Source organism: Phaenicophaeus curvirostris, chromosome 4 (genome assembly GCF_032191515.1).
Source record: "Phaenicophaeus curvirostris isolate KB17595 chromosome 4, BPBGC_Pcur_1.0, whole genome shotgun sequence".
NCBI lineage: Eukaryota > Metazoa > Chordata > Aves > Cuculiformes > Cuculidae > Phaenicophaeus > Phaenicophaeus curvirostris.
In genome coordinates this window covers 46,812,699-46,827,522 of record NC_091395.1, presented here as the reverse complement: position 1 = coordinate 46,827,522, position 14,824 = coordinate 46,812,699, and the positions used below count along the sequence as shown (strand labels likewise).

General features: G+C 38.9%; 1 protein-coding gene across 3 annotated transcripts in view; it reads right to left on the bottom strand.

Annotated features, from left to right (window-relative positions):
• Positions 1-2,837: 2,837 nt before the first annotated feature.
• LOC138720128 (microtubule-associated tumor suppressor 1 homolog) overlaps positions 2,838-14,824 on the bottom strand; it is a 54,878-nt gene continuing 42,891 nt past the window's right edge. For all 3 annotated transcript variants that reach the window (XM_069855970.1, XM_069855969.1, XM_069855971.1), the window contains 7 exons: positions 10,845-11,047; positions 10,248-10,353; positions 8,470-8,543; positions 8,270-8,365; positions 5,750-5,866; positions 4,323-4,420; positions 2,838-3,517 (listed from right to left, as the gene is read on the bottom strand). In XM_069855970.1, coding sequence (XP_069712071.1) covers positions 3,301-3,517; positions 4,323-4,420; positions 5,750-5,866; positions 8,270-8,365; positions 8,470-8,543; positions 10,248-10,353; positions 10,845-11,047 — 911 coding nt within the window. In that variant the 3' untranslated portion in view covers positions 2,838-3,300. The remainder of the gene's footprint in view (positions 3,518-4,322; positions 4,421-5,749; positions 5,867-8,269; positions 8,366-8,469; positions 8,544-10,247; positions 10,354-10,844; positions 11,048-14,824) is intronic.

Sequence of the window (14,824 nt, the reverse complement as noted above, 5' to 3'; positions counted from 1 at the left end):
AAGGTATTTGTTTCTTCAGGGTTCAATAATTATTCCAGGTTCCTGATGGCCCTTTTAGATCCAGCTCAGCTCTAAATAACTTCCTGGTTGTCAGGCAACTATGGTTTTAAAGATCAGTGGTTATTTTCTGTCTAGAAGGAATTTCCTGCATGAGTTCCTTGATACTATGATTCTGTATCAGTTTACATGCAAATGTCTTTTGTGTTTGCCATGAGAAACTTGAAAGAAATTATTCACTGCAACCCTTACAGCAAAAAATAGTGCAAAACTTATACAACAAGCTTTAGAGAAAAAATATTGAAATGAGGTGAACCATGTTACCGATATTTTGAATGGCAACAAACTATTTGGTACCAATGTAAACATCACTGTGACTTCCTTTGCAACTTCGCATTAGTGCTGGAACTGCTAGTTAGGACTGAGTTTCTGAAAAAACCCCAAGTGATTTTCTTTGCATGACTAGCAGTAGACCTCTGGAATATATTTGTGGGGAACAGGTTTCTAGCTTTTCCTGAAAGAAACTTTATGCTAAAGAAATTACAAAAAAAGTACATAAGTTACTGGATTGAACAAAGCCCTTACTAACACATGGTCTCCTGCATTGTAGAGGTAAACTATAAACAAATTAACAGTCTCTGTATTATTTACTACACCATACTTTGCTTTTCTTTATTGGTAGCTTGGAAAAGCCTTCCCCCTTCTCTGTTACAGGCATGTACTATATATATTTGATCTTCAAACATTTGTATGCACTCTACTTGCATGTTCCATTTGAGGCACTAATGTTGCAAATAATATGATTAAGTTCTTAGCAGTGGCTAGGCAACTCTTCTTGTGACCTGACCTGTTAGGTTACTAAACTCTATGTGGCTTTTCTTACACAAAAAAATTTGTGAATAAAGTGAGTAATATAATAAGATGAATCCTGTAGGATGTCTTTACAGGACATCTACACATGGGGTCCTTGCATTAAGCCAACAGTACTCAAGTATTTTATTTTGTAATGTTATCTCCATTTTTTCAACAGCCATCTAAAACTGAATTGCTAATAATCACAAGCAAGCTCTGCGTAACTTCTGCTTACGTGAGAGTAACAAGGGTAGTTAAAATTTTCTAAGGGTTAGCTGAACATTAATGATTGGTGCAGTGAAGCTTCACTATTGCTGTTCTGCTATGCTGAGCAGGTACTGTAATTTTTTAGCATTTGGAGGAATGTTTCTCCTTAACGATCCCTTGACTGATAGAAGAAGGAGAAAAAGCCTTTCAGTCAGTACAAAAAGATTATTAAGTATTCAGCTCAAATACACGTGATCAAATCTCTTTGACCATAGAAAATATGAATGTTCCAAAATACACTTTAGTCCAAGCTTTAACCCACAAAGGATTTTCATAAGTTAAATTTGAAACCCCTAAGAAACATTTGAAGTACTGACACCACTAACAAGTGGTATGCACAGTGCCCTAAAGAGGATTAAAGGAAAGCATCATGTTCCACAGAAATGCTACCCTTAACTTGTACATTATGGGAAATAAAGTAAATTTAATGATGAAAGACTCAGTGACAAGTTTAAGCATACTACAAGTTTATTTACTTTATAAGCACTGTTAAAAGTCTTGTTTATATGTTTGTGTTCCTCATTATAAGCCAAGATTTTTCAAGTCTTGGGTAAAATGCTTTGAAGTGGTTCTCGAGTTGAGTTCTTTAAACACTTTCCCTCCTCTCGATTCCTGTCCCAAGCTACTGGAAACACCAGGAAACTCAGTAGACCTGATTTACTGTAACAGTTAACTGTATAGCTACCTAACGGCATTAGCAAAACAGCCGTGTAACAGGAATCCTGGAAGTGGTACTGTAAAACCCACAGATAATGTTTTGCAATACTACTGTGAAGTCGACTAACGTGTGTTCACTGGGTAAAACAGATTTTAAATGGGTCTGACCAAAGGTGTAGCAAGTCTACGTGATTACCTTGTTGCAGCTCAGCCTATGACACCCTCAGCCTCCAGTTCCAACAGCCAGGACAACTTTTTTCCCCTGCTCTGTGGAATCTCTTGCCCAGGGTCTTTTGCCAAATGAACTAGCAAAACGCTTGCAGTCTAAGAGGGAAGGTATGACAGAATGATGAAGATAAATATACAACAACCACCTCCTTCCTCTTCCTTAGGTGAATTTAGCCAACACTGAAGAATGTTAATACAAATACTAATACTTAAAAAGGCAGTGTGTCAGCAGATACATTGGAATTCACAAATTGCTTAAGATTCTTCTTGAGAACTGAGTTAAGAATGCACCTAATGACAATTTATTGCATTTTTTTCTCTTTGGCTTTCAAATCTACATCTTGTTTATCCTCAGCTGACAGAAGACATGCTGGTTTGGAGAAATAAGCAATTCCGTTTCACCAGTTAAGATGATAGGCCTAGGTTTATAAATCAGCAACTCTACTAATAACTTCTGACCTTCAGGGCTACCATGGTTCCGACTATGATTTGCTGACTTGAAAGCCAAAATCCACTGTACCCTGCAAAACATGTCTCTTCATAAACAACAGAGTTGTGCATAGATACTAAACCAAGAATACATGCAAAATATGGCTGTGATTCAGTTTGTTTTTAAAATTAATTCAAAGTTGCATACTCAGGTCAGCCAAGACACTAACATGTCAGTTGACAAAGCTTTTTATGACTTTTTTTTCACTGAACTGAAGCCAGAATGATGAAGGAAACCAGCCTACGTAGTACTAGTGGCAGTTTCTCCTCATTCCCAGAGTGAGGGTCCTCTTTGCTAAAAGCATGCATCCTGACAACATCTTTAAGAAAGTACATGTCAATGTATATTCTTCAGCTTTTATCCTTTATTACATACACAGCAAAGAAGGCAGCATTTAGACACACGCACAGTGTGTTACATCCATTCCATCCACAGCACACGCACGCATACACACAGCCTTAAAAAAAGTGTCTGTGATAAGGAACATTTTATAAAGGTTGTGATCTTTATTCTAAGCCCCTGAGCTTTTTCTTATAGTTAGGTGAAAAGGCAATGAACAAGTCTTTCCTTGCTCTCTAAGTGCTTTGTGCAACAATGTCTGTAGAGGTCATAAACAAGTCTTTTCAGGAGGAGCAATATGAGTGTCCTCCTCCCATATTCTCAGTCTCTTATCGCCATTTTTGCACCAAATGGTTTCCAGTTATGTTTAGTGTCAGTCAGCTAATATAGCTCTTGCTCTTGTGACTAAAGTTAGGATCAGTTCCACAGATCACAAGTGAAATGCAATCCGCTCTTTCTCTCAAGAGATGTCATCTCGGTGATCCTGTAGGACTAGAGAAGTTACCAGAATTCCGTGGGGACTGAAGAGGCACAGATGGAGAACTGGGAGACAGTTTTCTTGGGATGCATAGGTCACCATTGTGCAACTTCCACAGAAGTTCTTCATTTTCCATTGACAGGCGTTTGTTTACTTTTGATTCTTTCTCTAGTGACTCCTGTAAAACGGCTTGCTCCGTAGAAAGTTGCCTGCGAACATAAGATTTACATCAGAACTCATAACCCAAATTGGAGGCTACAGCGTTGAACTTAATTTTTAAGGGAAGGTTTGAAATTGCATAAATCCCTGCTTGGCTTACAACTAAATTACTTCTTTAAAATGAGGATTTGGCATTTTCTCATCCTTGTTGTATTTAAATTGGTACCTTGCATGAAGCAGGAGAAAAGTCCAGTAAGAAACATTCCTAAAGACCAGAAAAAGCATCTTTAAAGTGAGCCTTGTCCTATTCAACAATAACAGATGCTTTCAATGGCCATACTGGAGCCTTTGATCTTGTTGCAGGCTCAGCTCTACATAAAGGCTGCATTTCTTCAGTTTCCTTCAAAATGGAAGAGTTTGCCCATCCATTTAAGCCACAATTGAAGTCAGGAAAACCTCAGACCCATTTTACACACGTTAAATATTTCTGTTATTGCTAAATAAAACACACTGGTCTTTCCAATGGCCTAGATTCTCTCAGCTGAAGTAGTTATAAGTCAAACCATGTTTAGCTCACAAGACAGATACTTAAAGAGTCAATCTATAGTAAGATGGTATTTCTGAGTTGCCTTTTCTTTCCTGAAATACTGTTTGGTTGCACTGAAGAACATACAGTCTGTTCCTACTTGTTCTATGCAGGAATGCACATGTGCAGAGGTACAAGTGAAGAAGAAAAGGGTGTGCTTTTTTACAGATTACTACAAAATCCCAGTCACTAATATTTACACAGAATTTTCTTTCCTGTAACATTTCTTGTTCATAAAAACATCTTCCAAGTCCATAGATATTTTTCACCTTGAAAGCTCCATGTGTTTGTCCATCCGAGCTTTTAATTCTTCATTTTCTTGCTGAACCTTCTTTAATTTATCCATTAATATTGTGTTGTTCTCCAGCTAAGGGGAAAAAGGTCACAGTTTAAAATAAAACCCATACATTGCACTGATCAAGATACTGAACTGAGATCTTACAAACATTTGTAACATGTAGTTTGCAGACATTGTTACAGTAAGTGCAAAAACCTTGAGTAATGCAAGACTGACCTACTGTCATGGCTGCCTGTTCTGTCACAGAGAAACAGATCCTCCTCACCTTGCATAATGTTGGCATGTTGCCACTTGTGCCGATTAGATGCCAACAGAGAAGGATGGAATAAGGGATCTACTAGTTAACCAGCACATTCTAGTAACTTCTGTCAGTGATGGGCAGCAGGTAGAGAAGCTGTCACAAAGACTGTCTAGAAATAACATGCTAACGTGACACATTGAAGAGGTCCCTGTATAAACTGCTCTGCCCTTCTGCTCTCCCAATTCCACATCGCTGCTGCAGCATGCCAAAAGTAAAGGAAAAACAGTGATTAAATAGTTGGATGATCTAAGGGCTTCTATACTGTGGCCATTGTCTGTCAGAAAAGATGATGGTTTATTAGTAGTTTACTAGTAATTGTAGACCAGGGCAACAAATGATGCTGTACAATACTGAACAACTGGCATGAATGTATTCCTTTGTATCCAAACCTCTTTCTATGCTTCCTCATTAAAACCTTTCTTAAGCAAGTATTACAGCAGTGTTTAAAGGCCCCACCCAGGATAAGGGCCCTGTCCTGCCACAAATAAGCATGCTGAAGAACTAAAACTCTGCCCCTCAAATTGCCTTTTCATGTGGGATTATGCACAGGTCAGGAGAAAATCCACAGAGCTGAACAAGTAGCTTAAAGCTAATGGCTAAAGTGATTGACCTAAGCTAATCAACTCTAGATTAAAACATTTATTCCATTTCATATTTGATCCCTTCTTGTTTAATCAGAATCATTTCCATGTTAATGTTTTCCTGACAATGCAATCCATCTTCCAGAACACTAAAGCAAACATACCAGGTAAGGATTTTTCCTTTTGGGGATGGGGGAGAAGAGAGGGGAGAGGAAAGGAAATCTGGAAGAGCCTCTCAGATAACCCTGTACTAACTTAACAATAATTTATGCAAACCAGTTGTATTAAGAGGTTAAAGGTCATTTACAGCAACTGGTGATTCCTTCCCCCTCTTTACATTACAGCCCAATGCAGATACAGTTGTACCTGCAAGGTAACCATCTCCCATCATCATCTCATGTTTCCTTTTATCAAAAATATTAATCCTTGCACATAAGTCTGGCCAGCCTAAGTTCATTGCCCGAACAAAACTCAGAGAGATGGCCCAAACCTGCCAGACCCCCAAGGAAAGCTCACCAGTTTTTCCATCTTCATGAGCTTTATATCCTGCTGATGGAGCTTCTCATTCTTGATCTCCAGCACTGCTTTCAAACTTTCCAGCTCCTGTTCCAGATACATAATCTGCGGGTTTTTCTGAAAGATTTCCACAGAGTTTGCTTAGTACCTTGAATTTCTGGAACAATCTAAGTGCTTATCTGCTATTTATAAAGAGCAAGAAATTTTTTTTTTTTCAGGTGATAAGTGAAATCAAGTTGAAATCTGCTACCACCTTCTCTGAATTTTTGTCCTTTGGCGTAGCTGAAGAGTTGCAGTTTTTCGTTAGAAGCTGTTCAAAAATGCTTTATGCACAAATGTAAAAAACCCTTGTGAGTCAAAGGAAGGCACTAAAGCTGTCACAGCAAAACTTGTTTTGCAGGAGTGCCCAAAGGCTCCCTTTAAGGCTAGGAGTTCCAAAATTTATTTTATATTACTCATAACCCATCCCAAGAGGTAATTACAGTAAACACTTGAAGAGTTTTCAGCTGCTGGAGCAGTTAAAAAAGCACCAGAAATTTAACACTATGAATGTTGAATGTACTCATTTTCTCTGTTTTGAGTCTGAAGGCAGCAGGTTCCAAACCAGAAATTGAAAAATTCTCATTTTTACATTCTTAAAGTCTAGCAATGCAATTGCACATAAAAATCTTGCACTTCTGTACATCCATGACGACTTATCTACAATGCTGCAAGTTAAACTCTTTTTATTTTTTTGCCTTTTTTTATACTTTTCCAGGAGCTGGAGAGCAGAAGGGGAACAGGGCAGGGTCAGATCTGCTTTCCAGATTAACGAACCATTCAAATACTGCAGAGTAAAACATACTCTCTCCATTTCAAAGTCAAAGTCAGAGGCAAAAAGGAGAAATAAGGGAAGTCTCAGTCCATTTCCAGGTAGTCCAAGTGGAACACAAACAGAAATCAATGATTAAGTGTGTTGTGTAACTGAGTTTATCTTTAAAAACAAGAAAAACTTGTTTTAGCCTATTTGAGTAACAATACTGATGTACTGCACTGAGTAACAGCATTGGTGTTGCATCAGAAACCTAAGACTCGGCAGTACCTGTAACTTCGCGGGGTGCAGTCCCACCAGGACAGAGTTTAATTCCTACTTTTGAACAGAAGTCCATGTGAGGGTAGGAACGCTGTGCTGCCTCAGAAAGCGGCTGACCATACGAACTTTGTTTCTCCTGTCTGTGACTTCACAAGGAATCCAGGAGCTAGCAAGGAAAGTGATCCTGAAACTTTTAACTGCAGCTTGCAGTGGGTTTTTTCCTTTCCCTCCTTTACTCCAATGGCCTTAAAAATGTCTTTGTAAATTTAAATCTGAGTCATCACATTAGCTACTCATAGCAGAACACAGCCAGATAAAAAATACTGAACGGGCTACATAAGATTTTAGCAAAAAGCTGGGAATATCAAGTGACACTACCCAAATAATACTGGTGGAGTTAGAAGTACACCTCTATCTGTAAAGGGCTAATGGGAATTCTGATAGTGCAAAATTTGTGTTTAATACAGAAGAATATACTAGGTCAAGTCAGTATTTTCCCAGAAAGAAGCCTCAAACTTATGATGTGTCTTATGCTGTCAGGATGCAAAGTGCTTCTGCAGCTATGTAAAGGCATTCGACTATTGTTCCTTTAAATTAAACAATATCTGAACATGCCTATGGAATATAGTTCAATCTCCTAAGTGCAGTGTACGACACGTTCTTTTTGCTATCATCTCTCCCAACTACAGCATCATATTGTGGCTATAGATTCTTCTTGTGGCAGCTCTGTCCTGCTACTAGAATAAGCAGTAAGAGGGAAAAAAAAATTCCAGTCAAAGCTAGGGCAACTCGTACTAGAAGCATCCTAAGTGAGTTTTTAAACATGGAATTTCTCTTTGTTGGATAAGCAATATAGTGGTATTCCAGCTATTTCCAGGTAACCACAAAGAAAAACATGTTTGTGTGTCTAACCCTCCCAGTGCATGAAAAACTTCTCTCAGACCACATTTCTATCTCAGAAGCATCACAGATAAAAAGCAGCCTTGGGAGGAAAGGCAGAACAAAGTAAAAGTTTATCTGAAGGATAAATCAAGAACAATTATGAATCAACATTTAAATAAATGCATTACAGACAAGTACAAGAAAAAACTTTTGTGGTTATAACGTAAGCCCACAAGGATCGCAGCGCCACTACAACATTTATCAACTGTCCAGAAGAAAGCTGTGTTACAACCTCTGCATACACGTAGGTCTTGAATTCAGCTTAGGCTATAACTTACACCACTGACTTAGACATTCAGCAGCTTTATAGATTTATAATGGTAACATTATTAGACAACATTGTAGTGCTTGAGAAAAACTCCTGGCAGGTCAGCCATTTACATAAAAGATTAATAAGCATGGAAGCCCTATCTGGCTGGATTGCAAAACTATCATATTATGCACCAGAATAAACCCAGGCTTACAATATATGCTCATCGGCATTATTTTTGAAGATCAAAACTTACAAGATTGGCTTTTTCTTTGGCTATTTGTTTTTGCTCTTCTAATTTCAACTTCTCGCTCAGGGAGTCATTTTCACATTTTAATTCATCAATTTTTTTCTGAAATTAAAACATACAGTACAGTCAGGCCAAGAATTCAGTGCTTATCTCCAAACTGCCTTTTAAGTTTTAGACTGTTGCAGTGACCCCAACCCTTAACAAACCTCTAGAAATTCCTGCTTCTCTTTAAAGGAATCTTCAAGAGACTTCTTTTCAGATTCATGGGTGCTCTTGAGCTCTGCAACAAACCATTTTTGCAGATTCTTAATACCATGTAAGACGTGAAAGTTTTTGAAAAGCAGCACAGTCAGCCAATGCATATACACACAGATGCAGAGTCAGTGACAACATGGAAAGAACACTTATCATTAACTGATACAATGCACGTACAGATTTGTTGATGCTTCAGATTTGTTGATTGTCCCCTCACACATGCATTTCATTAGCTGACAGCATGTAGATTTTTAAAGCATTCATCTATATGCTCAATTCTTCGAGCCACATCTGACAAAAGCAGGGTTTCTGATGAAAAACAGCAAAAAATTCAAACTGTGTCTTCCACAAGCCTCTAGGAAAACACTTCCTTTCCTACTGTGGAGACGCCATGCAAAGGAGTTTCCTCATTGATTGCAGTGGAAGCGTCACCAGTTTTCATGATGCAGAAGCATCATTGGAAACTTGGCTATCAAGTGGATTTGGAGGGAGGATGAAAGTCATCATCATGTAAATCAATTAGATGAATGCCATTTAAAACAAAGCCCACTCACCACCACTTCCAGAAAAAACAACCTTTGCCCCAATATGCAGTAAGCAGAGCGTAATATTTCTCAATATTCCCCATGTCATCTGGGAAACACACAACCCTACTTTTATCCTCAGTTTCAATTTTGAGGTGCTCCTTATTGAGATAAGGGAGCGGGAACAATTACTCATCAACTTGAGATTTTGAGCTCAGACAAAAATTCAGACATCTTTTACTGAAGATTTATTTTACTGAAATAAAATGTCATCTCCACTCACTGTTTTAAAAGTTTCAATAATGCCAAGTGCAAGGTCCTGCACCTGGGTCAGGGCAATCTGTGGTTTCCACACAGGATGGGGGATGATGTGATTGAGAGCTGCCCTGCAGAGAAGGACTTGGGGGTGCTGGTTGATTAAAAGCTCAACATGAGCTGGCAATGTGCACTCACAGCCCAGAATGCCAACTGTATCCTGGGCTGCGTTGAAAGAAGCGTGGCCAGCAGGTCAAGGGAGGTGATTCTGCCCCTCTATTCTTCTCTTATGAGACCTCACCTGGAGTACTGTGTCCAGTTCTGGAATCCTCAACATAAGAAGGATATGTAATTGTTGGAACAAGTGCAGAGGAGGGCTACAAAGATGATCAGAGGGCTGGAGCACTTCCCATACAAGGACAGGCTGAGAAAGCTGGGGTCATTCAGCCTGGAGAAGAGAAGGCTCTAATCTAAGGAGACTCATGGTGACCTTCCAGCACCTGAAGGTGATCTACAAGAAAGCTGGGGAGGGCCTTCTTACAAGGGCATGTAGTGATAGGTCAACGGGGAATGGCTATAAATTGGAGAGGGGAAGACCTTAGGAGGAAATTCTTCACAATGAAGGTGGTGAGGCACTGGAACAGGTTACCTAGGGAAGCTGTGGATAGTCCCTCCTTGGAGCTATTCAAGACCAGGGTGGATGAGGCCTTGGGAAGACTGATTTAGTGGGATGTGTCCCTGTTCACGTCAGGGGGGTTGGAATTAGATGGTCTTTAAGGTCCCTTCCAACTCAAACCATTCTATGATTCTGTGATTCAACTACAAGGGGATCATGGGGATTTCTTTACATAAAATGAGACTTGTTCAGTTCCAAAACAAGGAATTCAGCCAATGAAAAAGTCTGAACGTAACTAGCAGTAATATAGGGTACTTGAATACAAAATACTTGCCTGAAAAAGAGGATTCATGCTCCTTTTTCAGCTCCTCTATTCTTTCTGAATGGCTGTTTTCGAGGTCCAGCTTAAACTTTTCATGCGCAATATGCAAGTTGTCCACCTACAAGAAGACACCATGATTTCTGCCTCCCTTACATACGTCAACTTAACCCTTGTTTAAAGTATTGTTCTAATGACTTTATGCGGTAAACTGAGTATGTTTTAAATAGTCTGGGTAGCATTAAAGAGTTGTCACAGGAAAAGCTACGCCACGTACAACACTCAATAGATGAGAATGATGCCTTACTGTTTACTGCTACCAACAGGATGATGTATGCATCTGTCACACATACGTAGGTGTTGCAGAACAAGGTTGCAGATTGTATGTGTCTTTATAAATCTTAAAAGTCAAGCTCCAAGGAATCACCACTGTGATTAAACACAAGCTTAAGATCTGGACAGCATAGTGTAGTAATATTCTTACAGATGCAGCAAAGTAGAGTTTCACCTCCACTAAAAAAGCTCCATTATTAATAAAACAATATTATCTGAAGGGTTATTTGTAGCAGAAAGCGATTGCTAGAGAACATTTATACTTCAAATACCACAAACCTGTTCCTGGAGTTGCGCTTTGTACTTTTCGACTTCTTCAGTGCAGATACCTTGGAGTTTCTTAAATTCTGCAGAGTAAAACTGTTTAAGCCTCTCCTCCCGCTCAGCAAAATCATTCTGATATTGCTGGTTTAGCTTTTCATAAGCAACTTGCAGCTCATTCCTGTCTGTCTCCAATTTTTCACAAGCTGCAGAAGTGGTTACTGGAGGTGACAAAACAGAAAACCAAAAAAATAGTAATTGGAACAAGTTCTATGCGAATTTCACTGTCTTCATTCCAAGTATTAAAGATAGTAAACACTCTGCACAGCAACACGGCAAAATCCAAAGACAAATATAATTTATCCATTAAATGAATACCATCTCCAAGAACACATGAAAAGATCTTTGCAAAAATATCTAATTCACTGCTTCTTACACTGCAAATTAATTGAATCTAGTTAAACCAGGAACCCATATAAAAAGCACAAGTGTGACAGTTTGTCTTGACACAGAAGAATGCATGTCTCAGGAGACATCCTGGAATGCTGCAATGAAACAGTTAATTGGATTTGCTACTTCACCTAATTTGGTCCCATTTCTGTAGTGTATTTGTCAGGGTACTTCACTTGCTGATATATTAACCACTTAGCTAAATTTGAAAGTCTTCATATCCTGAAGATCATCCACTCAGCATGTTATTCATAATTAGATATGCAGCAAAGAAGAAGTCTAGCCTGACACAGACATCCTGATACAAAGCAATACAGAGCCACCAATTTGAAACACACTGCTAATGTGCATATGCAAAGATATTTAAATATGCAAGATACAGAGCAGTTTCAGGCAGAAACTGCAGAGTAATAAGAAAACAAAGAAATGCTGTGTAATTCTGTAACATTAACTTCTGCTAAGAAGACTGCCTGGGTTTGTCTCCCCGTATTTACAGCTAATTAAAAGACAAAAGCAGAATTTAGTTATGTGTACTGTTGAGTTTGAAATTTAGCATTCCCATCTCCAGACAGAGACACCCAAATAGGAGGAGTCATTTTCCTACTGTTAATATGACTGGAGCAAGTACCTTACACAGTTCCAGCTGTACCCAAAGCCTGGAAGGATGGTGAAACAGGACCTTTAACGCTAGCATATGGTCAAAGCAACCTTAAGAAAAGGTGCTTCTATACAAACTCTAGCACTTTGGTTTAAAATAAATTAGTCCAATGAGTGTCTACTGTAAGAGAAAAATCCACTAAAATATTAACTTGATTTTGAATAAAACATGGGAGAAGTCCACACATACACGTCACAGCAGCTTGGCACATGACCCAAACTCCACGTAAGAGCATGGGAAGATTCATGAATTTTTATACAAGCAGTACAGGAAATTTTCATCGTAGCTGTGTTTGAGCTTTAAGAAATAGAAATTACAGTATCTTCAAGAACCTATTCCCAAAACAGTACTGGGCTCAGCTCTAGGGAAAGCAGTCTGGCCCAGCAGAGCACCTCACAATGTCCAATTCCCCCTTTGCTATGGCTCATCAAGGGTGAGTAAGTTGATGGACAGTATCTGCACTCTCTTCTAAGGAAACTAAAGAAGTTTTGGCCTTGCTGTCATCACTTGGAACCTGCAGTTGAACTAGAAAGTGTAGGAGAGTGACCTGCACTACATGGAAATCAATCTGTATGTGTGTCTGCCTGAATTAGTTGTAACAGCAGGCTTAGCTCTGTATGAAAGATCTGCTGATCAGGACAGGTTTAAACCAAGCTGTTCATCCTGTGCCTGGCAACAATGCAACTAATGGCTCAACTGAAATGTACCATAACATCCTCTGCAACCCAAGCAGATTTCAGTTTTCTATACTTTTTGCACAATCACCAAGAAAGATTTTTATTTATTTATCTTTATTCCTTTTACAAACTTCTGTTGTAACAGTTCTGTTGCCCTCTTCGCAACAAAACCAGAAGAACTAGCATTCACACATCTTTCACATTGCTTTGGTGTAACGTTATTGAATATATATGCTGGTATTGTCACCTTTTAGGGAAGGGAAAACATCACAGGTAGGGGACATTATTTTACACTGCAAGGAACCAGGCACAGAGCCAAATGGAGACATTACATGGCTAACTGTATGCAAAATGGATCTGACCATCTATAGCAGAGCAAGGGTGGTATTGCTGAAGGACAGACAACTCACAAGCCTCATTTGAGATAACTGTAGCAAAATCCTCAAAATGATTCAATTCCTTCCTTCAATGGGGGATCCAATTCTTTATTTGTAAGGCCAGAGCCATTTCGTTGCCTCCATTTAGCTAGAAGAATGTGCTAACTATCTCTGTCTTATCTTTAAATGTCAGCACACAGAACTTCAGATGATGCAAAACACTTCAGAAAAAAGCAAATAGCAAACCACGCCCTTGTCAAAGAAAATAGACACATGGGTTCTTGTTCAGCCAGTCTGCAATTCAGATTTATGAGAAGACTAATGTTAGAAAGGCAAGCAACAACTTTTAAAACCTGCATTAGCAGTTAAATGCTGTATTACCTTGAAGGTAACATCTGGCCTCTGCAAAGCTGAAGGCTGCAAAGCTTCCTTACAGACAGCAAGCCTAGCTCAAATCCTTGCTGTCCTAACCAGCAGCAGAACACCACCAGTAAGGTCCCAGTATCATGGTGGTGCAAGAAACAGCACGTGTGAAGTTTTAGCAAAATCATCAACTGAAGAATTTTGATTTGGAATTAGGAGAAGTCCTATAATCCAAAATTTATCCTCATACTTGAGATTCAAGTTTCTGCAGCAAGTACTTTGCCCAGCCCAATCCATCTCCAGTCCGAATCATGTATTTTATAACTGTAAATTACCTTGTTTTAAGAAAAGAACAAGCCATAAAAAAGGCAAGTAACTCCTTAGTTTGGCCGCTCATTCACTTAAAGGGGAATGCTGCAAAACTTCTGATTAACCAAACATAGAAATGGTGCTTGATTTTGAAGAACAGTTTATAACTGGAATAAGTGCTCTTGCAGCAGCACACACAAAATCACTATTTAGACTTTTCATCCACTTCAGAGACACTTGAAGAGCATGCTTCAGAGTTTTTGTACAACTACTGTGCTTCCTCTCAAAGTGCTTCCCTCCACAATTCTGCATCTTTGTTATGCCACGCATTGTAACAGACCACAGACCTTTAGCAAAACATGAGGAGGATGCAAATGGTCCAACAGCATTTGAGAGAAAAATCAAGCCAGAGAGATTAAATGATGTGCTATCCATTTGTCCAATAGTTTATTCAATCTCATCTGTAACACCAAACAGTTATAAGGATAGAGCATATGGGATGGTGTACCTGGCCACCAGAAGCAAGATTTACTTCTTTATTCAAATAGCAAAGTCATTATTAGTATTTTTCCTCTACTTTGCTGCCCCAGCCTCTCCTCCCAATCATAAAACACTGCCTTCCTCTGTATAATTAAAACAGGGAGCAAGATTAATCTGTGTTTTTAAGTTTATAAACACCTATTTAAACAAACAAAAAAAAAAGTCTGACGGTTCTGGGCAGAACCGTGACCTCCAGCACTCACAGGAAGTTTCTGAGATTTGGTAACAGTGTATCTTCTAACCAAACATGCAATATTTTTTTTTTCATGTGTAAAATTAACATTCATCTGTAGTAGCTAACAAGGTTCTCTTGCATCTTGGGTACTTCATTGCAAAGCTTTCCATGTGTCAGAACTATAAAACAAATGCCTGCAAGACTGAAGCCAAGAGAACAAGGCACACAGTAATTCCCTGCAACTGTAAAAAGGGCAGTGGATCCAAATTGCGCGCACAGCAGCACCAGCTGAAGGACAGGACAGCAAAAGTTGCCTTATTTTGTAGTGTCCCCAAGAAATACTTCATATTTTCGGTAAAAGTAGCCAAGAGATAAGATCTTAGAGTAGTGCAATATATCATTCTTACATTTTTTTTCTTATTCTAATTATAAAGCAATTGATCATCCAG